The sequence below is a fragment of the Sceloporus undulatus genome, chromosome 6 (assembly GCF_019175285.1).
Source record: "Sceloporus undulatus isolate JIND9_A2432 ecotype Alabama chromosome 6, SceUnd_v1.1, whole genome shotgun sequence".
Taxonomy (NCBI): Eukaryota; Metazoa; Chordata; class Lepidosauria; order Squamata; family Phrynosomatidae; genus Sceloporus; species Sceloporus undulatus.
In genome coordinates, this window is record NC_056527.1 from 32,960,872 (window position 1) to 32,987,957 (window position 27,086).

At 40.9% G+C, this 27,086-nt stretch overlaps 1 protein-coding gene across 1 annotated transcript; it reads left to right on the forward strand.

Annotated features, from left to right (window-relative positions):
• The first annotated feature begins 871 nt into the window (after positions 1–871).
• Positions 872–27,086, forward strand: SDHAF3 (succinate dehydrogenase complex assembly factor 3). Its single transcript, XM_042477682.1, has 3 exons — positions 872–1,036; positions 4,441–4,711; positions 26,771–27,086. Exons 2-3 carry the CDS (start codon positions 4,529–4,531, stop codon positions 26,972–26,974), a joined length of 387 nt encoding a protein of 128 aa, XP_042333616.1. The 5' UTR covers positions 872–1,036; positions 4,441–4,528; the 3' UTR covers positions 26,975–27,086.

A 27,086-nucleotide genomic window follows, 5' to 3' on the forward strand; every position in this document is an offset into this window, starting at 1 on the left:
GTATTATTATTATTATTATTTTCTTATATCCCGCCTTTCTCCCAATAAAGGAACTCAAGGCAGCAAACAACTAAAAAACAATTTAAAAAATACAAAATAAATATTAAAATATATAAATATAAAATTTCTAAAAAAGCACCAATTAAACCATTTTAAGTATTAACACTGTTATAAATTAAAACATAATATATTAAAACACAAACCAAACTGGAAGTTGGTTGTGGCATTAGAAACAGTGGGAGCTGAAGTCCAAAATCCCTGAAAAGGCACAGTTTAGGGACTAGAACATGGCACTGCTCTCATTTTTCTAGCTCAGTGGTTACCAAACTGCTCAATAAGGGCTTTTGGACTTCAGCTCCCAGAATCCCAGACCATTGGCCAACATGACTAAGGCAGGCCTCTGGGAACTGAAGCCCAAAATCTCTTAAAGCTGAGCCAAAACATGGCACTGCTCTCATTTTCTAGAACAGTGCTTTCCCCAAATTGTGCTCAATAAGGGCTTTTAGGACTTCAGCCCCCAGAATCCCACATTATTGGCCAACATGGCTGAGGCTTCTGGGAGCTGAAGTCCAAAATCACTTACAGGGGACTACTGGTATATGGGGATTATGGTTTATATGAGTAACATTAGTCAGCTGTGGTTCCCCAAACTGTGCTCTTTAAGGGCTTTTGGACTTCATCTCCCAGAATCCCAGGCTATTGGCCGACGTGGCTGAGGCTTCTGGGAGATGAAGTCCAAATAATAAATCTCTTTAAAGGGCACAGTCTGGGGGCCACACACTGCACTGGAACGAAGGACAGTTCCTAGAATTCAGTAGCAGTGAGCCATGGCAGTTAAGGAGGATTATTTCTGCAGCGAGGATTCAGGCTCTGACTGCCTCAGGGGCGCCTGAAGACTGGGAGGGCGGCGGCCATTTTGTCCGCCCCTGGCTTGGCCTGGGAGGGGCGGGGGAGAGAGAGAGAGAGGCCAAGCACCACCTCCAAGCGCCGGCTGCCTGTGGCTGCTTCTTTGGCCTGCTTTTCTCTCCTGCCGCCGGTAATTGCCTCTTCTTCTGCTTCTGCTTCTTCCATTGCTCCAAAGAAGCCCCTCCAAGATGGTCCCAGCTTCCCCCTTTCCCCAGTCGCCTTCCTCTGAAGCAATCCGGTTTGACACCGCTTTAACTGTCCTGGCTCAATGCTCTGGAGTCCTGGGAATTGTAGTTCTGTGAGGCGTTTAATCTCCAGAGTTGTCCTAAATTAACTGTCCTTAAATAAAGTGTAAAAAGTGACGAACCAGTGTGGTGTTGTGGTTTTAGTGCTGGACTATGACTCTGGAGACCAGGGTTCGAATCCCAGCCCGGCCATGTAAACCTACCTACAAGTCACATGCTCTCAGCCTCGGGGTAAGGCAATGGAAAACCTCTGAAGAAACCTGCCATGAAAATCCCATGATAGGTTTGCCTTACGGTCACCATAAATCGGAAACGAATTGAAGGGACACAACAACAGAATAAAGCATATCCAGTGTATTACCCCTTGTACAGTACTAAAAGTAGTCAATGCTGAGTTTTTCAGAGGATTGCAAATCCCAGGATTCCATAGGATGGAGTGCTGACATTTAAGGTGGTATGAAACTGCTATTACTCTTATAAACTGGGGCTTACTCTGCTATGGCACTCATGTTGTGGAACATGTTCCCCTTCACAGCCTTATTGCTGCATATTCTGGCCTCGTTTTGGTGTCAAATTAAAACTTAGCTCTTCATCAAAGCTTTTGGGAGCTAGTGCTCCTGGCCTGTGTTACTTTTGATGCAGTATAACAATGTACTCTGATTTAAAATTGATTTCTTGTCTGTGTCCTCTCCTGAGATGTAGCACCCTACAAATATTTTAATAACTATACAAATATTAATAATACATATATTTTAATAACTAAAACTATATAAATATACAGTTGGCCCTTGGTATCAGCTGGGATTTGGTTCCAGGATACCAAAATCCACGGATGCTCAAGTCCCATTAAACAGAATGGCACAGTAAAATGACACCCCTTATAGAAAATGACAAAAATCAAGGTAATGTAATATTGATACATGTGTGCCTGGGCTGTATGGTTTCAGACTGTTGCATGATTTGAAAACAGAATTATTATTACTCTGCATGTAGAAAAATAGGATGTGAAAAAGTCAGGCTTCTTCCTGACATTCTTTGTATGTGAGGATTAAAAAACGTAGTTTGTATGGAGGAGTGTTTCATTAGATCGAGTCAGCAGTTCACTCTGGATACAAGTTTCCATCTTATCCCTATTTGTAAATACAGTACCAGGCCCTATACAGCCAATGCTATGAGATCAGTCAAAGTTAACAATCTGAAGACATTTTGCTGCCTGAGGCAGAAGACTATATGAAACCTTACACAGTACTCAAGGCAAAAGAAGCTATTTTTGTATTGTAGGCAGAAAATTCAACAAGCATCTTAACTACCTGATTGGTATTAATAGTCACAGCTTGGAAAAGTTACTTTGTAGAGTACAGCTTCCAGAATATCTTTGCCAACATGGGCACTTGAAGCTGTATTGTATAAAGTAAGTTTTGCAGCTTCTGCAGGTGGTGGTAATATGGTAAATTACGTTTCACTCAAGTAACACAAAATTATTGCCTTAAACAACTTCTTCAATATGTTTATACAGGGATGGGAAATGTGCAGCCTATTTGTTGAACTATAATGTCCATGATCCCTCATAGCTGGACATGCTGTCTTGGACTAATAGGAGTTACAGTCCAACACATCTAAAGAACTATGTGTTCCCTATCCTTGCCTAGTGGTGGGATTGATCCTCTTCATAGGTTATATTGCAATGACATTTTGGTTGCATATTGAGGGATGCTGTGCACTCTGATCTAGGAATAAACCTCACTAAACATTGGAAGACATACTTTTTAGTAATTAGTTCAAGAAATTCCGTAATTACTTTTCAAACCACCATTAGGCTGAGCTTTCAGATAATGCTTCTGATGTCATTACACTCGTCCTTCCACACTTGCGGCTTTGACTTTTGCTATTTGATTATTCACGGATTTTATTAATATGTTCTCTCTAGGAATCTCTAGGTCCTCCAGTGCAACTCTATGGTCAACTTTAACCTAACATCACACTAGGCATTTGTAACTCTTCCAGCGCAGTTCTATGGTCAATATCTGGCAATATCTTGACCACAGAGGTGCACTGGAGGATCTAGAGGTTCCTAGAGAGGCGTTCTTTCAGGTAAAAACATAGTGTTTTTGTTATTTGCAGACTTTCCACATTCACGAAGATCCTGTGCCCCTAACCCCAGTGAATGTGGAGGGACAAGTGTATACTCCTTCATTTGTCTTGATGGACAGGGATGACCTCAAGTTGCCAACACAGCCAGTCTCTCTGAAGCAAATGTGAAAATCATATGGTCCTCTGGACCTTGGACTGCAGATCCTAGTACCCTTTGTCAGAATATCCATTAGTGAGGAATGCTGAGAGTTGCAGTCCAACATCATTTGGAGGACTGTATGTTTATTAGCCCCATAATGTGCGGGCAGCAAATGGAAGGGGGAAAATGGGGCCCGTGCCCATGGGTGTGCACCACTGTTCAAACCAATGCATCTTGAATATTGGCAATTTTTCATTTTTGTGGAGGTGGGTGGGTCCAGAACAGATCCCCCGCAAAAACAGAGGGGCAACTGTATAACAAAAAGAAATATAAATTAAGAGCTAAAGCTGCCTACTCCCGAAGTGAAAGATACCTAAATGTCATAGTGATTAAAAGAAGTTTAAAATGTCTGGGAAGGCAGAAAAAGGTGTCAGAAGACAACAAAACAAAAAGAGATATCAGAGTGAGCTGCAAAATGGTGGTTCAAGGGCCAGGCTGAGAACAGAGATCTTCAGATGTCATTATATTGCTATGCTAAGCATTCCTCAACATTGGCTAGGGCTGCTGGAATTGCAGTCTAACAACATCTGGGGAGGTTGCATGATTCTCACCTCTGGCTTAGGATTAAGGAACTTGGTGGGGGTACTGAGGACATGCTCAGCCTTGACTTTATTTTCCAGAGCTAGACAGTGTTTGCAGTTCTGTTTCTGCAGCCAAGTTTGGGGATGGATGGGTGGATGGATGGATGGAGCATTACGGTTGTTAGTACTGGAAATCGGAATACTTGTTTTTTAAACAGCAGTGATCATGCTGACTGAGATTCTGACAGTTTTAGTTTCAAAGAAAATTGAAAAACGAACATTTCCAATCTGATTATTCCCATTTATCAACTGGGAATAAAAAATCCCAGCCCATCTACTGCAAATTTTTCTTCTGCTGATCTGTCTCCTGTTGTCTTTCAGAGACTGGATCTGCTATTTGAGAGCACTCCAATGATAACGTTGAGCCAAATTGACTTACTACTGCTACTTATCCCATCCAACTTTCTTTTTTTTTCAGATTGTTTTCTTGGTGCTAGCTTTGTCAGAGAAGCATTTCACAATTCTCTATATAGTCTTGCTTAGCCCAGTGGCATTTCTTGTGGGTTATGCCAGGCATTGTAAGCCATCATATATCCCGGGTGAGGAGTCTGTACAAGAAGATCCTGCAGTTGCACAGGGCTTTGCCACTGGAGCTGAAGGCTTTGGGAGATCAGTATGTGAAAGATGAATTCCGAAGACACAAATCAGTCAATCCTGAAGAGGCTCAGAGGTTCCTGCAGGAATGGGAGGCAAGTATCTTCTAACACTGATTAACTTCCAGTTCCCTTGCTTTGATTTTGGGTCATTTGGGGCCAATATGGTTGAAGTGGATCTATATTCTCATCTTTCCAGAATTCTAGTTTTGAAGTGCATTGTGGATGGACTGACATTATTTGTTGGAATAGCAATTATCAGTAGTGGGCCTAGCTGTCTTGCTGTCTGAAGAAGGATGCAAAGTGTTGCTTTCCCCCGCCCTATATTCGGACAGGTATTGTGGGAAGAGTGCTGTTGTGTTCAAGAACTAGGCATAGTTCCGGGCCTCCCCTTGGTTTTGTTTGGTGCCAAAGACTGACACATAATACTGCTATAAAATAAATCTTACTGGTGGTAAATGATGCATCAGACAGTGTACAGTAGACAAGCATTCCAGCCTTTTCACTGAAGGGTTCCAGCATCCCCTCATAGATGATGGTAGAATAAGATGCCTAAAAACTAATTCTACCCAATCTACCCCAGTTGGCTATTTTTGGGGTCCTTGGGATGGGATACACCTCCTGGGTGAGGCAGATGGAAGATGGACCCCCCAAGGGTTATATAGTGCAGAAGCAAACAAAGAAAATAAAGTGGTCAAACTTGACCCATCTGTCTCTCCCACCACAAACTGTAACTGTGCAGTTAGTAACAGAGAACAATTTATTTCCCCAGTCTATTCTCAGACTTCATATCTTTTCCCAGCCTCAAATTGCTGAGTTAATGCAAAAAAGAATTTAACAGATCCACCTGCCTGATGTCAGAGGTACAGCTCACTTAGGCTGCCCTGGAAAATTGTCTATGCAGGCATGGCTGTGGCAAGAAACCTGTGATTGCAGTTTTTGTGTGCTTTCAAGTCATTTCTGACTTAGAGCAACTCTAAGACAACACTATGAAAGATTTATAGTTGGGGGTTTGCCACTGATGCCTTTTAAGGCTGAAAGAGTGTGGTTTCCCTAGCTGAGCAGGACGTTTTGGAAACCTTTGATGCTGTTGCAGAATCATTTCTTATCAATATAAGCAAAAAGGGGATTGGGGGAGAGGAAGGATCCTGACTTCTGTTTATTTTTGGACTACAGATCCCATCACCCCTAAAAACTGTCCATCTTGACTGGGTCTTATGTGGAGTCCAACAACATTTGGAAGACCACAGGTTCCTTCATCCCTTGCTTGAGTATGTGGGCATTGTGGCAGCCATGCAGCCCTCCAGATGTCAGCCTGCAACTCCCAGCAGCCCTAGGCAGATTAGCCAATGGTTAGAAATGCTGGGTGTTGAAATCCCACAATTTCTGGTGGGCTGTACAATTCCGATCCTTGTAGATGAAATTACATAAAATACAATGCACATATACTAGTTTTTAAACCAAAGGAGAAATAATAGAATGGAAAGGTTTGAAAACAGTTACATTAGGCTCCCCTCCATGGTGTCTTCTAAATATTATTTCCATCCACATGTAGGGTTTGTGTTCACCTTAGGCTGTTTGTCTTGATCAGGGCAGGAAATTTTTTTGACTTTCTAGATCTTTTGGGCTTCAGCTTCCAGAAGCCCCAGCCTGAGTGGCCAGTAGTAAAGGGATTGTGGAAATTGCAACGCAAACCATTAGGAGGGTGAAAGACTCCCTACCGCATTGTCTCAAACATAGTGGACATAATTCAGCCCACAGGGTGCATCTGGCCTTCAGTGACATGTTTGTGGCCCACAGGGACCCACAGGGATCAATTATTTTTACAGAAATGGAAAAAAATAATAATCCCTGAACCAAAAAAACCTGAGACATTGCTCCAAAAAGTCCTCTAGAGGGTACGGAGGGCATTTCTCCAACATTTGGAGGCCTTCTGGACCCCCAGGGGTAATTTTTAAAATAACAACAACAACAACAACAACAACAACAAAATATTTCATTTTTAGCCCCAAGATCCTCCCGGGGGTATAGGGGGCATTTCTACCATGTTTTGCTCCCCCCTCCCCAACAGTTTAGACTCAAGAGAGACCATTTTTGGAATAAAAAGTAAAAGTAATGGAAGTGACTTCCATGAACTTCCTCTTGTTAAAAAAAAAAAAAGACCTTTCCTGGCCCTAAACCTGGCCAGAAAGCCCCCCCCCCCTCCAAATCATTGTGAAAATGCCCCAGCGTTACTTAGAAGGCCATTGGGAGCAAAATTATTATTATTATTATTATTATTATTATTATTATTATTCAGTTGTCTAGGTGCTACAAGGGGGAGAAATTGTCCCTCGAAGGTCTTCTGCAGGGCTATTGAGGCCCCTCACCCACAGTTGCCCACCTCTGGCCTGGAACATTTTTTCCAACTTAGTGCCTTTCTAGATGGGCCAGACTGTAGCCCCATCACACTGGACTGGTTGTTCTGACTGTGGATGATGAGAAATGTAGTAAAACACATCTGGAGGTTCTCACACTGAAACTGCCTGGTGGTCTATATGTGCATGCATAGAGAGCTTGAAAGAATATTACAGTAGAGAACCAACTGGAGTTTCATTCCTTTTCAACCCTTTTGCTTTTGCAATACTGTAAATGTTCATGAATAAGATGAATAGAGACACTCTTTGCATAAATCTTAGATCCTGGAAGTAATAAAAAGCAGGGTGGCTTACTTTGCTTGCTTGCTTATTTTTATATATTGCTCTCAGATTAATGCTTCTTATCTTGAAAACCACAGGGAGGTGTTCATGCTGAAGTGAGGTGTATAAACAAAGCATGCTTTGTTTATGAAAAAGTACTGCTCTTGAGGTAGACCCAATCAGCTATATCAATTATTAACACGTGCTTCTTTCCAATATAATAAATGTTTACTTTTTTAATTAAAATAATTGGTACTTCAAGAAGAGGCAGTTGGTATGAATGGCTTGATCACGGTTATTACCTCTGAGCATTACTAAATTAATGTAGCTGAGCAATTTAATCCAACCTGTAAAAAACCACTCTGTAATAATAACTGTGCATTCTGTAGAACCTAATAATAATGCTTGAACATAGTATTTCATTCTTTGATATTTGCTGAATGAATTTCACACACTTTGAGAAGCAACACAAAAGAGATTTTTTAATATTGTTGAAAATATCTTTGTTTCCTTGAAAGTAAGTTCAGTTGTATTCAGTGGGACTTAATACTGGGATATGCATAGGATTTTGGTGATAATACGTAATCCGTTTAGTAAGTCTGTTATCTTATATAGGCTTTCATGTTGTAAGGAATAAGCACTCTTGTCTATTCATTGAAAATCATTGAGTTGAAAGGGCCCACAGGGGCAATATAGTCCAACCTCCTGCTATACAGGAATAGACAACTAAAGCACTTATGAGGGATGGCCATCCAGAGCACACCATCCTTTGAGGAAGTCTATTCCACTGTCAAACAGTTCTTATGGTCAAGAACTTCTTCCTGATGATTAAGCAAAATCTCTTTTCCTATCATTTGAACCTATCGTTCATGTTCCTATCTCTGGAGCAACAGAAAACAAGCTTGCTTCATTCTCCCCATGACAGTCTTTCAGATATAGAAGTAGGACTATTGTTATCACCTTTTTTTTTCTTTTATTCAAACTGAATATATCCATAATCTGGAAGAAGCTGGGCAAAATGAGGCCTTCCAAATGTTGTTTTCTGCCTACAACTTCCATCAGCTCCAGCCAGCATATTCTATGGTGAGGGATTATGGGAAATGCAGTCCAGAAGCATTTGGATAGCCACCATTGCTCACCCTTGCTTCAGCTGGAGATGCTATGGACTGAACCTGGTCAACAATGTATGTAAAATATGACTGTGCTCTGAGTCTTCTCCAATGTGGCTGAAGCCACAACTGCTTGGCCAGTGGTCTGAAATGCGTCACTTCAGGGTCATCACAAGGGGGTGCAGGAGATACGGATTGCACTATGTGACACCTTGGGGAGGTGAACATCTGTTGATGCAGTCACTCCTGTCCATCCCAAGCTACCCCCTCTCTGCCTGCCAGGGCACCTCTGCCATCCATTGGCTGCAATCACTGGTGGGGCTGGCATGCTGCTGCCACCCAGTAGCATGGCTGCTGGAACAGGCTTTCAGTGGTAGAGGCACTGTCCCCCCCATCAGTGGCCACTAGTGGGGGTCCTGCATGGCTGCTGGACAATCAGCCATGCAAGACTCAGATGGAAAGGGCTGTTGGGAGGCAGCAGCTCCACACACCCCTTTGGGTGAACAGCCATGCCAGATCCAGACTGCAAGGAGCTTCTCCACCCCACATTTCACAATGGCAGAGGCAGCTCGGCTGGCAGAGGGGGTGGCTGGAGTGTGTGGCAGGCAGCCTGTGGGAGTGACAGCATGAGTTACCACACAGGGATGACACCAACTCTGGTGACACCACTGTGTCACTGTGCTTAATCTTGAGTCCCCAAGATGAAGAAAATATAATCTTTCTTATCCAGTAATTATCATAAATCAGGTGCTGAAATTATGCATCCCATTGGTTGTGTTGCCTCGGGCTGCCTATTGAGAATTGTATGCCAATAATCTCTGGGCTACATGAGGTTAGGGTCAGTGGATACTTTAAAGGGCAAAGTAATTGAAGAAAGGAACTCAAATCATCTAGAGGCCTTCAAATGTAGGACACAAACTGCACCATGCTGAAATCCTACGTCCAGAGCAGTAGGCAAGTGGGCACAGTACAGCATGGCAGAGATACCACCAGCTAATTTAGTAGCCTTAGTTACCACATGTTGGCTCTGTTCATTGGAGAAGCAAAATAAAATAGGAATTTCATGGTCATGTTACACTTCTGTTGTCTGTTTAGATCAACTTGCAGTTTCTGAAGCTTCCCACATGGTGGCACCAAATATCCACACCAGGCTGATGGGTGCTTGTGCTTGTATAGATGTGGTCAAGGGAGGTCATGACAACAGCTGCACTGGCTTGTCATTAGGATCCTGTGGTACAGGGCTTCATTCATGCTGCTCAGAGAGGAAAGTCAGGCATTGCCAGATGCTTTATGGTGCCATTGTGACAATACTTTCACAGATGCAGGGACAGAGAAAGCATAGGGAGGATTCGCCTAGATAAGTGCTTCACATCTTCTGATGTGGGGAGTAGCAATTATTATTTTCCTATGTGCCAGGGATTGGCAGGTAGTGGCAGCTTCTTCTTTTTCCTTTTCTTATCTATATCCCACCTTTTCCCCCCAATAATGAGACTGAAGACAGCTAACAGCATATTTAAAAACAATGCAGATTGAAAACTGTACAAAAACTTCAATAAAATGTGCATATAAAGGACCACACAACATTAAAAGCTCATTCCAGTTGGTTTCTAAAAGCCTGACAGCACAAAATATTTTAACTTAATGACAGAAGGAAAACAAGATTGGAGCCACCCTGGCCCCTCTAGGGAGGGACTTCCAAAGTTTGAGAGCAGCCACTAAGAATGCTTTCTCCCTTGTTTCCATCAAACAAGCCTGTGATGGTGGTGGGAGAGAGAGAAGGTCCTCTTTAGAAGATTGTAGACTTCAATGAGCTCAGAAAGGGAAATACGGTTGTTCACATAGCCTGGCCTCAAGCCTAGACATTTTATTTATTTATTTAGACTATTTATACCCTGCTCTTCAGCTACAAAGGCTCTCAGAGCAGCTTACACATTGTTTATTTGACAGTTCCCTGCCTTTAGGCTTACAGTCTAAAAAGGCATGACACAAAAGTAGAAGGGAATGGCAGCGGGAAAGGGGATCAGGTCCAGCAAATAAAGCTGGTTCTTCTCTGCCTCTTGCCTTTGATGTACAAGTAGGAATGGAAATTAAATTTCATTCCTACCTTTCTCCCTCCCCCTCCCTCCTCCCTGTATGCAACATTTTCAAAGGTTCTGATATATATGCTGTAGTAGGTTGGTCTTTCCCAAACTATTCTTAGAGGAAACCTATATTCTCGGGTTCGTGATTTATCTTCATCACAACTGGATAAATATTTAATGACAGCTAATTGATCCATGAATTATAGACTCATGTGTCCCCCACCCAGCCCTCTTTTCTGGTACAACAACGAGGAAATTAGCTTCTCATTTCAGTTGACCAAACTTCTGATTAAATTGGGATACCCAGAGCTTAGAAAAGTCACACTTTTCGATTACATCTGCCAGAATCCTCCGGCCAGCATGGCCAGAACCCATATTGGCTGAGGATTTCTGAGTTTCAATTTAATAAAACTGAAAAACAGAGAAAACAACTTGTTGAAGTTCAGGTTCCAAGACAAACGATACATAATTTGTCCAAACAAACCAATTTCAGACCAAGGTTTTTTCATTCAGATTGGTAGAATTCAAAGATGTAGCCATGTTAGTCTGTAGAATCAGTATGTAGAGAGAGTTGGCAGCCAACTTCTTTCTTTCAGTTAGCCTCAAAGGTGCTACAAGATCTCTGCATGTTCATTCAAATTGTTTGTTTAAACAGTGATTAAAACTAATTATGGTTCACAGTTAAGATGAAATACCAAACTGTATTTAGTTGAAAAATGGATGGGAATGTTTCACATTTTCTCCCTTCTAGCTGTCCTAGAAGAGGAGGGTCATGCATACAATGGGGTCAGTGGAAGTTGATGGCTTTCCTGTCAATGGAGCAATGAATCCACTCCATGTTCTAGTCCAGACTTTAAAAGACTTTACATGTAGTTTCCTGTTACATGAAACTACTTTGGGAATAGGATTTACACCTTGGATGGCTCTTTTGTAGTTCAGACTGCAGTGGGTTTACCACCTTACAGACATGGATGTCATCAGCTGTCAGTGACCTCATTTGGATTCATAATAAAGGCAGCTTCATATCCCATACCTGGGGTGGGGGTGGGCATCCACTGTGAGCTTCTGGATTTTGGCCCAATTGCACCACTCTTTTAAGGCATCAGGAAAAATCCCATTGTGATTTCATCATGGTGGTGGGAAATTCAGTCACATCCCTGCTTATCACTTGTCAATGCCATGTTGATGAGAGTGTAAAATATTAATGTTTGACTCCTTTTTCTTGGGATGATATTTACTGCCTTCACACACACACACACACACACACACACACACACACACCCAAACACTTGATCTAATGTTGTCATTATTAAAACAATGTTCCAAACTATTCTATATTGCTGGACTCCTTTTTTTTTTTTGTTTAGATTGATTCTGAGCCAGGCTTATGTTATTTCACTTTATGGAAGGAAATGCCTTATTTGATTTAAATTGACTGTGGCTCAAGCTTGTGTTGTTGTTTATGCGTGGAATCAAAAGAGAATAAGAAATGCATCAAAATGAACATGTATTCAGATGTCACTTTCAATTTACATAGTCTTACCAGACTTATGGAGGTGGTTTCTTAGGACCTAGGAGTGGGCAAAGTGTGGTCCTTGGATCTCACTTTTGTGTTGCCCAAAGCCCTATACTAGTCTCCCAAACTCTCAAATCTCAGCTTTAAAAAAAGGTTGTGATTGTATTGCACATTTTGACTCCAGACCACACAGAAAATGCCCCAAATGCATGAAAGCATGCAAGAATATTCCCACTCTATCCCCACAAGCACCTCGAAGCCCCATACTCCATTTTCCTCCACAGTCTGTCTCAAAATGCCAACAGGAAGTAACATGATACCACTTATTGATGCCATTTTGAGAGAGACTGCAGCAAAAAGCAGGAGTATTTAGGCAGGTGTATTTAGATGGGGGTGTCATGGTCTATGGAGGGGTCTGTGGGAGAAAATGAGCCTCTGATTCCCATACAGTTGCCAACCCTGGATCTACAGCAATGCACAGGTCTCCTGTGACTATGTTGGTAAGTGCCATGGTCACCTTCCACAAGTTGTTCAAGATTGTAGGCTGCTCCTGAAGACCTGAGAGAGCTCTACAGTAGGACCAAAGCTCCAACTTTGGTCCTACTGTAGAGCAGAGTGTGGCAGATGCCTCAGGCAGTAGATGTGGAATGTCATGATGGTTATTTTCCAGTGAGCATGGCCATAATATACATCAAAAGTGTGTTTTCACTTTCCCCGTGTTAGATCTTATTAGTTCTTAATGACAGCTTTCTTGTAAATTTTGGCCTAGATAAGAGTGGGATTATATGGTCCTCCTAATGCTGGCTAGGATTGCTGGAATTGCAGTCGAACAATATCTAGAAGGGCTGTACAGTTCTCTGGCCTAAGAAGATGGTTTTGGAATAGCGGAAATGTGAAGCATAGTATAGTGGTTTGGGTGTTGGACTGTGACTCTGGAGACCAGGGTTCAACTCCTTGCTCAACCATGAAACCCACTGGGTGACCTTGGGCAAGTAACGTGCTCTCAGCCTGAGGGGAAGGCAATGGCAAGCCTCCTGTGACCCAATCTTTCCAAGAAATCCCCATGATAGGTTCACCATAGGGTCAGCATAAATTGAAAATGACTTGAAGGCACACTACAACAGCAACAACAACATCTCTGGCATAGGAGAGGAAAACCTCTAGTTTGTGAGCCAAGATTCAAGTTTCTCAGTTTGATTTGTGCTAGGTTGCAGGGGATATCCCTCCCTATGCAACACTCACTTCCTAGAACAGAAGCTCAAGGGGAGTGGGGTGGAGGTGTATAAATTGTAATTCTGTGTAGTTAATTTTTTGCTATTTTTTAAAAAGGTACTTCCATTACCATCAGTTATTTAAACAGAGAAAGAGAATATTCCAATTATACACACTGTGAATTAATAGGCCTTTTGTTTACAGCAGCCAAATTCCTACTGGCTTTACAATGGAGATGTTCTTGAGGTACTACCTATTAAGGGCTGATTGGAAAAAAAATGTGGGAATTACGTGTAATGGACACATATCTGTGCAAATCAGAGCCACTTTCCACCTTCATTTCAAGGCTAATTACTTTGAGGACAATAACTAGAAAGGGATACTAAAAAGGAAATATGTAAAAAGGCTTGCTAAACTCTAAATAGGTAGTTATAGATTTACGTTTTTTTTTTAAAAAAAAAAGCATATTGTATGTTACACTTTCAACAAATGTGATCTCTGGTGACTCTGAAAAGAAATAATGCAAATGCAAATTGAGGGTTCTGTTTCATGTTAGTGCTAAATATAATGCTGGTTAATTAGTGTTCTATTTTTTAAAAATTCAAAAAAGTATTAAAGCACTTCCATAAAGTAATCTTCAAATAAAGTTGGGAAAAGGTCTGTATATATTTAATAAGATACATAATATGAAAAATTGTAACTAGTAGAATTTTCTTCGTACTTCAAAAACATGTGGATTTTTGAAACACGATTTTTTTTCATTTTCCTTTCATGAAAGAAAAAGCCTGTCCTTTAGATAAAGAAGATAGAACTCAATAGTATTTTCTAGGGTAGGCATCATGCGACAGTACAGATGTCCTTTGTACAGATGTTCTTTGTATAATGTTGAAGAAGAAAAATTAAACAAAAGAGAACAAAACCACCACTGGCTTAAATGAAAGGAGTAATATGAAATGAATGCAGAAATTGTACAGACGCTGACTTTAAAGGTACACTCCTGACTGTCTGGGCATAATGGAAGTTGTAGTCCAACACATCTGGAGGATACCTGGTTGGTGAGAGCTGCTTTAGAAGAAAAGAAATTACCTAGCCAATATATAGTATGTCCTTTCAATCGTTATTTTTCATTATCTTGAAGGCTTGGGAATTGCGATGTGGATAATATTAAAATACTGGTGAATAAGATCCAAAGACTTCTTTGCATTAGTATTAGGAGAAGAATATTTCTGAAATCATTCATTCCTGACATGTTTATGAGAACATTTTAGCTGGTAGACTAGATTTTGACTAATACGCAAGGGCTTATGGACAAAGGGACTTTTGATTCAAAGGCAACCATTATAGTCGAATTAGATTTGCTATAGCAGTGGCACAACTGGCCACCTTATGCAATAAGAGTTGAGCTGCTGATTTGGTATGCTATTTTGTCAGATGCCCGCATCTATTCTCTTCCTGCCTCATGCTATCAAGTTCTCAAGAGCTGTCACTTTTATGTAGCCATCTTCAGATTAGGGAGTGTTCTCTGTGGAGTCTGAGCACAGGTCTAAAAGCTTTAATAAGTGCCTTCTCTGAACTTTCTTCTCTACTGTCAGGCAGTTTCCTGCCTATTACAGCAGTAGCCCTAAGAGCCATTACCTTAGCAAAAGGAGATCTTTGAACAGGGCAGTCTAGCTATTACAGAGAGAAATAACTCTTGACTATTTCATAGAATAAAAAGGGGGGTGGGTGTGATCAGGAATGGTGAGTCAATTTCAGTTTTCAACAGAATTCAGGTCTTCTATAGAGTGCCTGAAATTTTCTCAATCTTCATCAATGACAGCTACATATAACAATGGTGTATTTTGGATCTGAACTGTAAAATTTCACTTTAGTCACATTATATTCCAGTCTACCACCATTCACATCTACTCAGTGACAGCGAGCTCTATGGAAAGTGAGCTAATATGTGGCAGGATTATAGGAAAATAGGACATGTGGAATCTGTCTAATAGTCCATTTAATCTGTAAGAGTTTATGAGGCTGATTTACACTAAAATGTAAACCTATACGTGTCTGCTAGAAGGTAAGCGCCACTGAGTTCAGCAAGTACTGAGTACTCAGGTAAGTAGGAGATGGTTTGAGCCTTATTCAAACTATTGATACATATAGCCCAATGTTTGCAGGACGTGAGTCCCTCCAGATGTGATTGGACTGAAGGTTCTCCCAGCTATACAGATTCTTTGCTCTTTTTATGGCAATTAAAATTCTTTAGTTTAACAAGAATTTGACAAAATATTCTTCAAATGTTCAAAAAATATTTTCTGAGAAGACATTTTAACCCAACCCAAACTAAGATGCGGTACAGAACATTCCAAAGGTGCGGCCTGCCGGCGACCAAATTCCCTCTGGAGGGAAGCCGCAGCCGCCAAACTGTGTGGTTCCCTCCGGAGTAAAAAGAACCCAGAAAAACCGGGTTCTTTTTGCACCACAGGGTGGACGTCACGAGTGCATTAATGGTGCACTTGCAACATAAGCAACGTGCGGTACCATGCGGACGCCACATGACACTTATGTCACAATGGCGGCGCCCGTGTACATGGGATGCTGGCATTGTTATGGCGCCACACCATGCTAGGGTTAGGGGCCATGCGGTTGCTGCTCAGTCCCTAACCCTAGTATTGCCGGGAGTACAGTGCATTTGGGCGGTCTGTACCATGCCTTAGACTCCTTTCTTACTTCCATCTTCTTCATGTCATGTCCCTCTCTACATTCTAGTAGAGAAGGAAATTGTTTCCAGCTCCCCCAAGAATCCCATTTCCATGATCCTATTTGTTTCTTCCTCTTTCCGAGAAGTTATGTCTTAGCTTCGTTTTGAAAAGGACTGGGCTGTGGAGCAGGCTGTAAAAATTTCAAAAGGAGGAAGAAGGAGATAACTAACGAGTAAAAGACATCTTAGATTTAACCACTGGCATAAGAAGCAAGCTACAGGTGATATGCAAAACGTTCACACATCTGTGTAAATCAAAATGCATTAGCATTTCTTGCCATATTTAACTTTACTTAATTCAGGGCCACAAAGGGTAAAGAACACATTATTTTATGAAGCAAAAATGTTGCTATGGCAGCACAGGTAGGAAAGAAAGAAGTTGAGATTTCAGTTTTATTTCTAAGAAATTGTATTCATTAAAAAATGACAAAGCCCTGCTTTATTTGTGGCTACCAGAGCAACATAGCTTTTAGGGAAGCAAGACTGGTATATTGTTTTACTTCTGTGAAGGGTTTAAAACGATTTTGTAGGTTTTCCTTCCCATGCACATGAGGTGGGCTGGGGTGTAGCCTACAGCTTTGTACTGAAATCCAAAGATGGCAAATGTCATTCTGTATATATGCGAACTAATATTTACATAACAATGTGAAATTGAGGGCTTCCATGGCCAGCATCCATAGTTTTTTGTGGGTTTTTCAGGCTATGTGGCCATGTTTTATAAGAGTTTCTTCCTGACGTTTTGCCAGCATCTGTGGTTGGCATCTTCAGAGAATGCTAACCTGGAAAAGAGAGAGAGAGAGAGAGTGTGTGTGTGTGTATTGTGTGGCCCTAGGGGTGAGGAGGAGTGATTCCTATGTTAATCTGTGTATTGTTCTGTTGTTGATGGCCTCCTCAGAACAATACACAGAACATGGCCACATAGCCCCAAAACCCCACAAAAAACTATTTACGTAACATTTTATCTCTTTGAACACTTCTCCAGTTCATCATTATGAGGGCTAATGTTTCCCCCCCTGTATGTTTGAAAGAAATATTCAGAATTCAGAAGGCATAGTGTAATGCCTTTGGAAAGACATCTTAATTCTCAGCAGGGGGTGTTTCTGGTAGATAAATACATATAGGATTGTAGTATTTTCAGAGGGAAGCTACTTTTAGCATCATGCAACCTCTGTGCTGTTTGCATGGCCTGGCCTACTTTATAGAATATAGGACATTCTTAGAAGGGCTGTCAGAAGACTGCCTGTAACGTGTAGATATCCTCTGTTGGAATGAGTGGCCAGTCCAAGTCCATTTTAAAGATAAAGAATCATAAGAAGGAAGAGCAGGAGTCTTGAAGTTAACTATCACTGGGGAACACCTGGACAGAAGATGGATACATATCTCTACAGTGGGCCCTTGTTATCTGCTGGGGTTTAGTTCCAGGATCCCCTGTGGATACCAAAATCCTGGAATGCTCCAAGTCCCATTAAATTTCTTTTGTGTTTCAGTTGTACTTTTTACAAAGTACAAGAAAGGTGGGATACCAACCCAATAGTTAGATAAATAAATAAATAAAGTCTATATATCTAACTCGGAATATGCAAATCAGTGCCTCCTCATTGGTGATGCATAAGTCTAAACCCGACCAAATGTGGCCATGAGGATGACACTTATACATTGCTCCCCTAAAAGTTTGGAATGCATCACTTAGAAATGCATCACTCAGTAGAGGACAAAGGAATGACCATTAGCATAAAACCATGATATGTGCACTTAGATACAGATATGCAAATTTAGAAAATACAGTTGGCCCTGTGTATCCATGGATTCTTTATCCACTGAGCGAATCATCCATGGCTTGAAAATATTCCAATTAAAAAAATAATCCCCAAAACCAAACTTTGATTTTGCCATTTTATATAAGAGACACCATTTTACTATGTACAGTATTTATTTATATAACTACAATATTGGATTGGTATTCCACCTTTCTCTCACAAATGGCGGTTAATCAAGGTGGCTCATAGTAATGTTGAATAAAAATGTGCAAACTAAATAAAAAGTACAGTTATCCCTCCATATTTGCTAGGGTTAGGGGAACAAGACCCCCGTGAATATGGAAAATCCGCAAATAACCAAAACACTGTTTTTACCTGAGAGGACACCTCTCTAGGAATCTCTAGGTCCTCCAGTGCAACTCTGTGGTCAATGTCCAACATACACTGACCATAGAATGGCACTGGAGTAGCTACAAATGGTCTTTCAGTGCAACTTTTAGTTAAAGTTGACCACAGAGTTGCACTGGAGGAGCTAGACAGAGAGAACATATTAATGAAATCCGTGAATAATCAAAGCTGCAAATATCAAAGCCGCAAATATGGAGGGATGACATACAAAACAAATTTCATGTTTAAACAGATTAAAATATTTTAAAGCACAAGTTTTTTAAAAAAAAATTACTAAGGAAAATGTAGTGCATAAGGAATAATAAATAAGTCCCTTCTTGAGCTTCCATTCAGTTGCCAAAAACAGGCCTGAATGAAAAGTAAAAGAAGTCTGTGCCTGTAAATAGAAAAACAACAGGGAGGACCCAGCCTAATGTGCCTTGTGTGGGATTTCCATAACCTGGCAGCAGCTACAGAGAAAGTCCTTCCACCTCTACTAGATATGCTTTGGATTGTGGCAGGTCTGATAGAAGGGCCTTTCCTGAATCCCTTGCCATATACGTGGTCTTTTAGATAGTCTGGACCCAAGGTGAATGCAAATGTAGAAATTTATACAGTCCATAACACCACAGTGTGACCAGATTGTGACCAGGTGATCTGTGTGCCTGCTTATATAGAAGCCCAGAGGGACCACCATGGTAGGAGAAGACACACCGGAGATACCCTTTGCCAACAGCCTCCTCAAACCTGATGCTGGGCATGTTTGTTGTTACCCATATTACTGTTTCTGTTTTTGGGAATTTACACTTGACCTAACATACAAAAGTGGAGTAAATGAAACTTTTCACAGTAAAGAAATTGGTGGTCAACAGAGCTAGCCCAACCAATAGGTGGAGTATGGTGGCTGCCTCAAGCGTCATTTAGGGGGCCAAGAAATTTCAGGAGGTGGTTAATTATTGATCTATTCTTGTTGTATGTGTATGGCTACATGTAGGGAAATGTGTTTTGGGAATTCCTTATCCCCATACAGCAAAATACTTTAGCTGGCTTTGAGCTCTATTCCTTGGGATTTGGGGTGGTTCATGGGCCACCATTTTCTGCTCTGACTCAGGCAGCAAAACCCCATTTGCCCAGCTGGTAGAAAAAGCTTTGGCTTTTCAGTGTATTTAGGCTCTTTGACACTGTGTAATTAATTATAGGGCTATGGTTCTATTTTAACTGCCATGGCAACATCCAGTGGAATCCTAGGATTTGTAGTTTGCTGAGGCACTAGAACTTTCTGGCTGAGAATTCTAAATACCACCCTCTAAAATGCAAATGTCAGAATTCTATCGTATGCAGCCATGGCAGGTAAAGTGGAATCATAGTGCTATAACTGTGCATTGCAAAAGGGTTCCTGGTTTCTCCTTTTTACAGGTATGGGTGCTTAATCCATCTAAGTAACTTTCAGTGGAGACAATCACTGGTGCTGTTGTAGGTGGGTTATAAACCGCTGCTTTGAGGCGGTCTGCCGCCGCCGCCGCTTGCTCCATGCGGGAGCCGCAGCAGCCACACCGCGCGGCTCCCGCACGGACCGAAAAAGAAGCTCCAAAATGGAGCTTCTTTAAGCGGCGCCTCTATGACGTCGTGAGGCGCCAGGGGCGGACTCGCGATGTCATAGACGCCGCAACACTTGCGGATGCACAGCGTCCGATACGTAAATATGGCGGCCGCCGTGTGGAACGGCTGCCGCCATATTGTACGTACAGAATACGTACTAGGGTTAGGGGTGTGTGGAAGCACCGCCCCTTCCTAACCCTAGTACGTATTCATTACGTACTAAATGGCGGTGTGTAACCCACCGTAGTTTCTTTTGCTGAACTAAAGGACCTCCATAGGAAACCTGTGACCTACCAAACATTTCTGGAGGGTCACACTCACAATCCCTATGCTGGCTAAGGCCAATGTGATATGTAGTCCAAAAAAATCTGGAGGGCCACAGTTGTCCATTGTGTGCATGGACAGATGGTGTTTTGCGTCACTACTTTATGACTTACGTGTAGGATTAGTAAATGCAATTGAACATATTATTTTTTTCAGATCACTAGTTACCAGTTAGATATACTCAGAAGTGGAGGAAAATATTTCAGATCAATTTCCTGGTTGTACCTGTTGTGGTAACAAACAGGACACACTGTCTTTCAGTACTCACAGGGTTATATTTTTTTCATAAAAATAAGATGTCAGTGTTTGCACTTTGATTAAATGCCCTATGCTGGGATTGTTTCTCATCTATTTGGGCTTTCTCTGCAATGAATCTTTATGACAATAAATGTGTATCAAAACTGAATCCTTGTGGAAATAACAGTTTGTTTCCTGAAGAAAACACACCAACTACAATGTCAAATAAATGAATGGAATATATGACTTGAAAGTGTTGTCTGGAGTTTAGATCTCACAGGTGGGCTGCCAACAATATTGACTTAGAAACAACATTTTCTTTGTACACTTTAAAACATGTTGCAATTGATATGTTTCTGATTCCTATGGCAGTTATTTTTGCTCCTAGGTTCATTCTCCTGAGGGTTCGTTTTTTTCGGAGCTGACAGCCATGCTGGCTGGTGTATTCTGGAAGTTATAGTACAAAAAAGCTACCTTTCCAAGGACTTTATCACATGAAGGGTGTACAGCACAATTGCTTATGAATAATAGCATCTGTGGTTGTTCCTTATCACACAACGTCGAGACTCTCCTGTCACTTGTGTGCATTTCAACTGTTATTACAGCATAACTTTTCATTAACAGGGAAAGCCCTGTTTTCTTGTTTTCTGTGCACCAGGGCTGTAGAGTCAGTACACCAAATCTTAATTCTTACTCCTTCATAAATGACAAATGTATAGTAATTAGTGAGAGACAGTGTGGTGTAGTGGTTTGAGTGTTGAACTCCAACTGTGGACCAGGCTTCGATTCCATGTTTGGCAATGGAAACCCATTGGGGACTCTTGGGTGAGTCACAAAATGACTGTGATGAATCCTATAATAGGTTCTCCTTAGAGTCACAATAAGTCAGAAACGACATGAAGGTACACAACAACAACATCAACAGCAACAAATATTAATTAGTAATAACAAATTTACTCTGTTGAAATGGTAGCACAAAGCATTTCATCATCACTATCAGGCTACTTAATCATCAGATTCCTTAAGGTAGATAGAGCTTAAAATATATTTGATTAAAATTTTGGAACTTTCCTAAATTTCTATGAAAGGGACTATGCAACAAACTATGCATTTAATATTATAAGTTTTATTTTGATGCTGAAGTTGGGAGTTGTTACATTCTTTCTGAATCTATCCAAAATTTCTTCTTGACTGTATGACACTGATTCCAACTATATAGCCCTGCTCACAGCAGAAGACAAATGGCTCTGTGTTTTAGCCCCCATGGAGTGAAAACATATGTCTGTAAGTTGCATTACATGAATGAGAGATTCAGAGGCCTTGTTCTTTAATACTCTACCTCCAAAGGTTATGTGGCTGGTGACTGGAGTTTCTCTGTTGTCACCTTTTGAGGAAAGAGCCATACAGTGCCAGCTTTATTGCATTTTACAGCACTGTTCTTGGGTTCACATGGAAATTTCAGTTGTTCCATATTGAGACAAATGGCATTGATTTAATGGTCCTACCCTGACTTGGGTTACCATTAGAATTCAGTCAATAGATCAGTGTTTCCCCTGAATGTATAGACTAAATTTAGGTGAGGGACAGTAGGCAAACCTAATTTCAGTAGGTCCAGGATTTCTGAAGACTGTTCTCCTTTCCTCATTTTAATTCCTAAATTTGGTTGTAGATTTTTTGATTTGGCAAACAAACAAAAACAAAACAAACAGCTTCATTTATATACCACTTCATACTGAACTAACAGTGTCTAAGCAGTTTACAACCATAAGCTAAACTGCTTAAATATGTGCTTATTTCTTTGGATGAACACTTTGGTTTTTCCACCTAACATGTTTAGAATCTTGAAAAATAAACATAGCATCAGTGGGTTGTTTGGTATAGCATGTGAAATACTTTGAAATAACTAGAGTGGAGAAGGGATGCTTTCCAAAGGCCCAAATGTCTTTGAACTGCACAGGTCTTTTCCTTCAGTGGAATTTTTTAAAGGGGTCCCCCCACCCTCAATTGATTGCTTTCTTTTTTTATTCCTGTTTTGGTTTCTTTGAAAATCCTTCCTTACATACATGCTGTTCTGGTCTTCTCTAGTCATGAAGTACAATAGACAAGTGTTTGAAAGTGCTAGTTTAGAGAAGAGCAAAAACTGAAGACAAGATTTTTGTCATTGACTTTGGCATCTTAGTGCTTCAAAGCAGGAAGCCTGATCCACATCTCGTATGAGTACAATCATTGGGAGTTGTGAAAGAAGCCATGTTGGGAAAAGCTGAGCCAAATGCATGTTTTGCATATAAGAAGTTCCATGTTCAGTACCTGGCATCTTCAGATAGGACTCCTATCTGGAATGCTGGAAAGCCATCACCAGCAGTAAGTGTAGATCAGAAGAGGGAATCATAGAATCATAGAATCATAGAATTGGAAGAGACCACTAGGGCCATCCAGTCCAACCCCCCTTCTGCCATGCAGGAAATCCAAATCAAAGCATCCCTGACAGATGGCCATCCAGCCTCTGTTTAAAGACCTCCAAGGAAGGAGACTCTATCACCCTCCGAGGGAGTGCATTCCATTGTCGAACAGCCCTAACTGTCAGGAAGTTCCTCCTAATGTTCAGGTGGAATCTCTTTTCCTGCAGCTTGCATCCATTGTTCCGGGTCCTGTTCTCTGGAGCAGCAGAAAACAAGCTTGCTCCCTCTTCAATATGACATCCCTTCAAATATTTAAACAGGGCGATCATATCACCTCTTAACCTTCTTTTCTCCAGGCTAAACATCCCCAGCTCCCTAAGTCGTTCCTCATAGGGAATCTCAGGCTCTAGAGAAAGATGTTGTCTTTATTTGGTTCCAGTTGGCCCATCTTCCATGGAAGGCCTCTGTGATGCCATCATCCAGTAGTTCTGTGTGGTGTTTTCTGATTTTTAAAAAGCTGAGTTACTGGCTCAGCTAAAATACATTGGGTCCTTTTTGCCTTTGGCCATGCTCACCACTGGGATGTGGCCCCTGAGATGTTCTGAATTGAATTCAGCACTCCACGTGAAACAGGTTCCACCAATTATGTTGAACTAGATAGACCTAGTTAAAGACAATAACTGATACCCGAATCTTAGGCTGAGTTCAAGCCGTCATTTTCTTCATCATTACTCTCTTTGGAGGCTTTTCTGGATTCAGTCCACCTTCTTTCTCTGTTTAGGACATACAGATTTTTTCAGATTCCCAATTGGGATGTTACGGAGGAGAAGATAAAGTGAAAGATATTTTGTCTGAAAGAGTCAAATTAAGAATAGATGGCTGCATTTCTGTCACTGGCTGGCCTCAAATTTTAATGCTTATTTTGAACTCTGATGATGACGATGATTAGAGGAATTTAGCTTGTGTTAGAAAAGGATAGGAATACTCTGATTTGTATCCTGCATGCATTTTCTGTAATGTATTCTATATTCTGATTTGTTGGCCAGTTAATTAGTAGAGCCTGCTGTTGAAATGATTTATGAATTTTGCAGTGTATTTCTGCCCCAGCCCTCTTGGTTCTTTAGCCCCTTGTGCCTTGTTTGCACATTTATCTGTGTCAGGATAGAGTGGTGTGAAACACCCATACTGATTTCTTCAGCCAGCTACAGCAGTTGCATAAAGAGCGCAGGACTTTTTTGTGTGTGCTAGTACTGCTTCTTGTTTTGCTGCCACTGTACATTAGAGACAGCACTTTGAACCATATAGAGGACAGCAGCTGGCTGTGGCAGTGAAGACCTAGGCCCCTTTCACACAATACAGAATTATAGCACTATGGTTCCACTTTAACTGCAGTGGCTGTATCTTTTGGAATCCTAAAGTTTGTACTTTGCGAGGCAGTAAAACTCTCTGGCTGAGAATTCTAAAATGTTGTTGATATATTTTTCAAGTCAAGTCTCACTTATGTTGAACTTCTCTTGGGGTTTTCTTGGCAAGATTTATTCAGAGGAGGCTTGCCATAGAGGACTGAGATGGTGTAACTTGCCCAAGGTCACCCAGTAGGTTCCAGTAAGGAGCAAAGATCCCACCCCTGGTCTCGCAGAGTCGTAGTCCAACATGCAAATCACCAAATACCCTGCCCTAAAACTGTGAACCATGGTTAAAATGGAATCACAGCACCATAATTGTGTGGTGTGGAAGGGCCTCAAAACGTGCATGGCATCCTAGGGCAGCTGACAGAACCCTAGAAGATCCCACTATTTGACCCTTGCCTCAGATGATTTACACAGGGATGGGCAACCTTGGTGAAGCTGGAAATGATACCAGGCCATTGAGCGTAGGGAAATCTGGAAGGAAGGGGAATCAAAAGTACAAGTGACCAAACATCTATTTTTGGTTTTGCTTTAAGGTAGGGTGGCTTTTGAGGCTTGCCACCCACCGTTCCTAGAGGTCCCCAATACTGGAAAACCAAAGTTTGGGTAAAAATTTATTTCCTCACTAGGGTAGTAAGGGGGTTGGAGGTTGTAGGCTTGGAGAAGACCACATGTTGCCCTGCTGTAGGTCAGGTGGCTGGATATATGAATCTTAATGTTAATTTCCCCAGTGTTCTGATGTAACACTTCACTGGTGCCTTTGGGGTATGATGGAAAATGGTAGATCCCAGATCCCACAAAGTGCTGATACACTGCCATCTAAGTCTTATGGCAGCTTGTTCCAGAAAGAAAAATAGGAACAATGATAAATGATTAGACTGAGCATTGATTATTTTAAATGAAGAGATATAAATTCAGTGAAAGTCAAGGAAATAAAATAACTGAAAACCAAGAGGAACATATTATGTGAAAAGCTTGTTTTAAATTAGGAGAAATAAATTCAGTGACAGTTAAGTGAAATTCACTGAAGAGCTCAGTTATATTCACTGATGAGATTATTTTAAATCAAGCAAAACAGATTTAGTGTAAATCAGGGGAAATACATTCTCTGAAAACCAAGAGAAATAGTTATTGAAGATCATCACATTCTGTGTAAATGGGGCAAAGAAACCATCTTCTAATGTTTAACAGGTTCATTTCCAGCAAAGACAGATTGAAATAACCTGTTGATAAATTACTGCTGGTGAATCAGTACATGAGTTCAAAATTAAATGCAAAATAACTGCCACTTCAAATTAGTTTTCCTAATTGATACTATAATTTGATCTAGTTAGATGTTGCATTTCATACTTTTAAATATTCCTTGAAATTAGTTGTGTGGTGCAGGTTACTGTGAAGTTACAGCCATCGTGAAAGCGAAAACAAACTTATAGCAAGTAAAACTGGTTGCTAACATTCAGATACTTTTGTATAGATTTTCAAAACAGTGGTAAAGTGAAGGACAATGATGCTTTTCAAGATTTCTGAGCCATAATTTTGCTTAAATAAATGCTTCAGCTCTCATTGTTGCACTTAAAAGAAAATCAAGATGGTAGAAAAGGAGAAACGTAATAAAAGTATCAGACACTACATTCTTAAACATACAGATGTTTTAAAAGCAAGGCACCAGATGCGTCTACAATTATGTAAGGTATATTCTTAACAAATGTTTTGAAATTGCTGGCTCTTTAGACAGAAGCAGTCTATTGTGTTGGGATTTAGCAGCACTAAACTACTTATTATCTCTTAGAAATCACTTATATTTCTGTACAGTACACTTACATGTATGTAAGTTTCATTACTTGGTGGTGAAAGAGTATTGGATAAACTGCCTGTGAAAACCAGCAGATTTTACCTTTAAAAATTAAACTATAAACGGATTTATAACTATTTTAGCAACAAGCAGAAATTAATGCAAAACATATTCATATTATAGCTGGCATGATGATATCATTACATTCAGTGTAATATCAATATAAAATATTATATTATAATTAGCCTATTCCCACCTTGGCCTGATGCCCTCATGGCACAGTGATTAAATTCTGGTATTGCAGCCATTCACAGCGACAAGGTTGTGAGTTCGATCCCAGGGACTCCAAGGTTCACTCAGCCTTGCATCCTTCCATTGGTCGCTAAAATGAGTACCCAGCTTGTTGGAGGCTATTGGCTTACACATTGTAAAGCTCTTAGGGAGTGCATAAGTGCACTGATAAGCAGTATAGAAATGTATTTACTATTGCTTGCTATTGGTCTCCTCCACAGTGCGCCCGTGCCATATGTAGCTTTAACCTTATGTGGAAGGCAAGCCCTGTTTAAAACAATGACATGTGCTCACACTGCACACATGCCAACTGCACTCACACCCCACCACGCACAGGAGCACGCACCCATTGTTTTAAACGGGGTTTGAGCATACGTGTTTTTCCCTTTATGCTGGGGAGGGGGGATTCAGTATGGATCGCCTGCATATGGTAAGGGTCTACTGTACTGTTCCCATCATGCCATGGCAGTTAAAGAGGAGTCATCACACTAATTGTAGGCATTGTGGTTAAATGGATGGTGTGGAAAAAAGCTTCTGCGGTCCCTCAAACATTAACTTTTCAAATCAGAAGTCAAATAATAAGTTATTCAGTGAAGTCTTTCTCTTTCTTCTTCCTAGAACTATGCAGCAATCTTGTGGCAGCAAACTAGCCAACATGTAAGGGGTTCAACTGGTCGACCTTGCTTTGGGTCTGACCTTTCAGAGGAGAAACTGAATGCCCTTCGAGATGAACAAATTGGACAGCTACAGGAACTAATGGACGAAGCTACAAAACCCAAAAGACAGTTTGATATTTTGGATGATACAGATTACAAAACATAAAATACTTCTATAAATGTATTGAAAAGTTTTTTTTAATGGTGCTTCTTATGGCTGTACTTTGCAAGACAATCTCACTGTCAGAAGAATGAATAAATGACGCTGATGTACATTC

Coding starts and splice junctions, on each gene's coding strand:
- SDHAF3 (XM_042477682.1), top strand. CDS start 4,529: ATGCCAGGCATTGTAAGCCATCATATATCCCGGGTGAGGAGTCTGTAC. Junction 4,712..26,770: donor GGTTCCTGCAGGAATGGGAG/GCAAGTATCTTC, acceptor TCTTCTTCCTAG/AACTATGCAGCAATCTTGTG.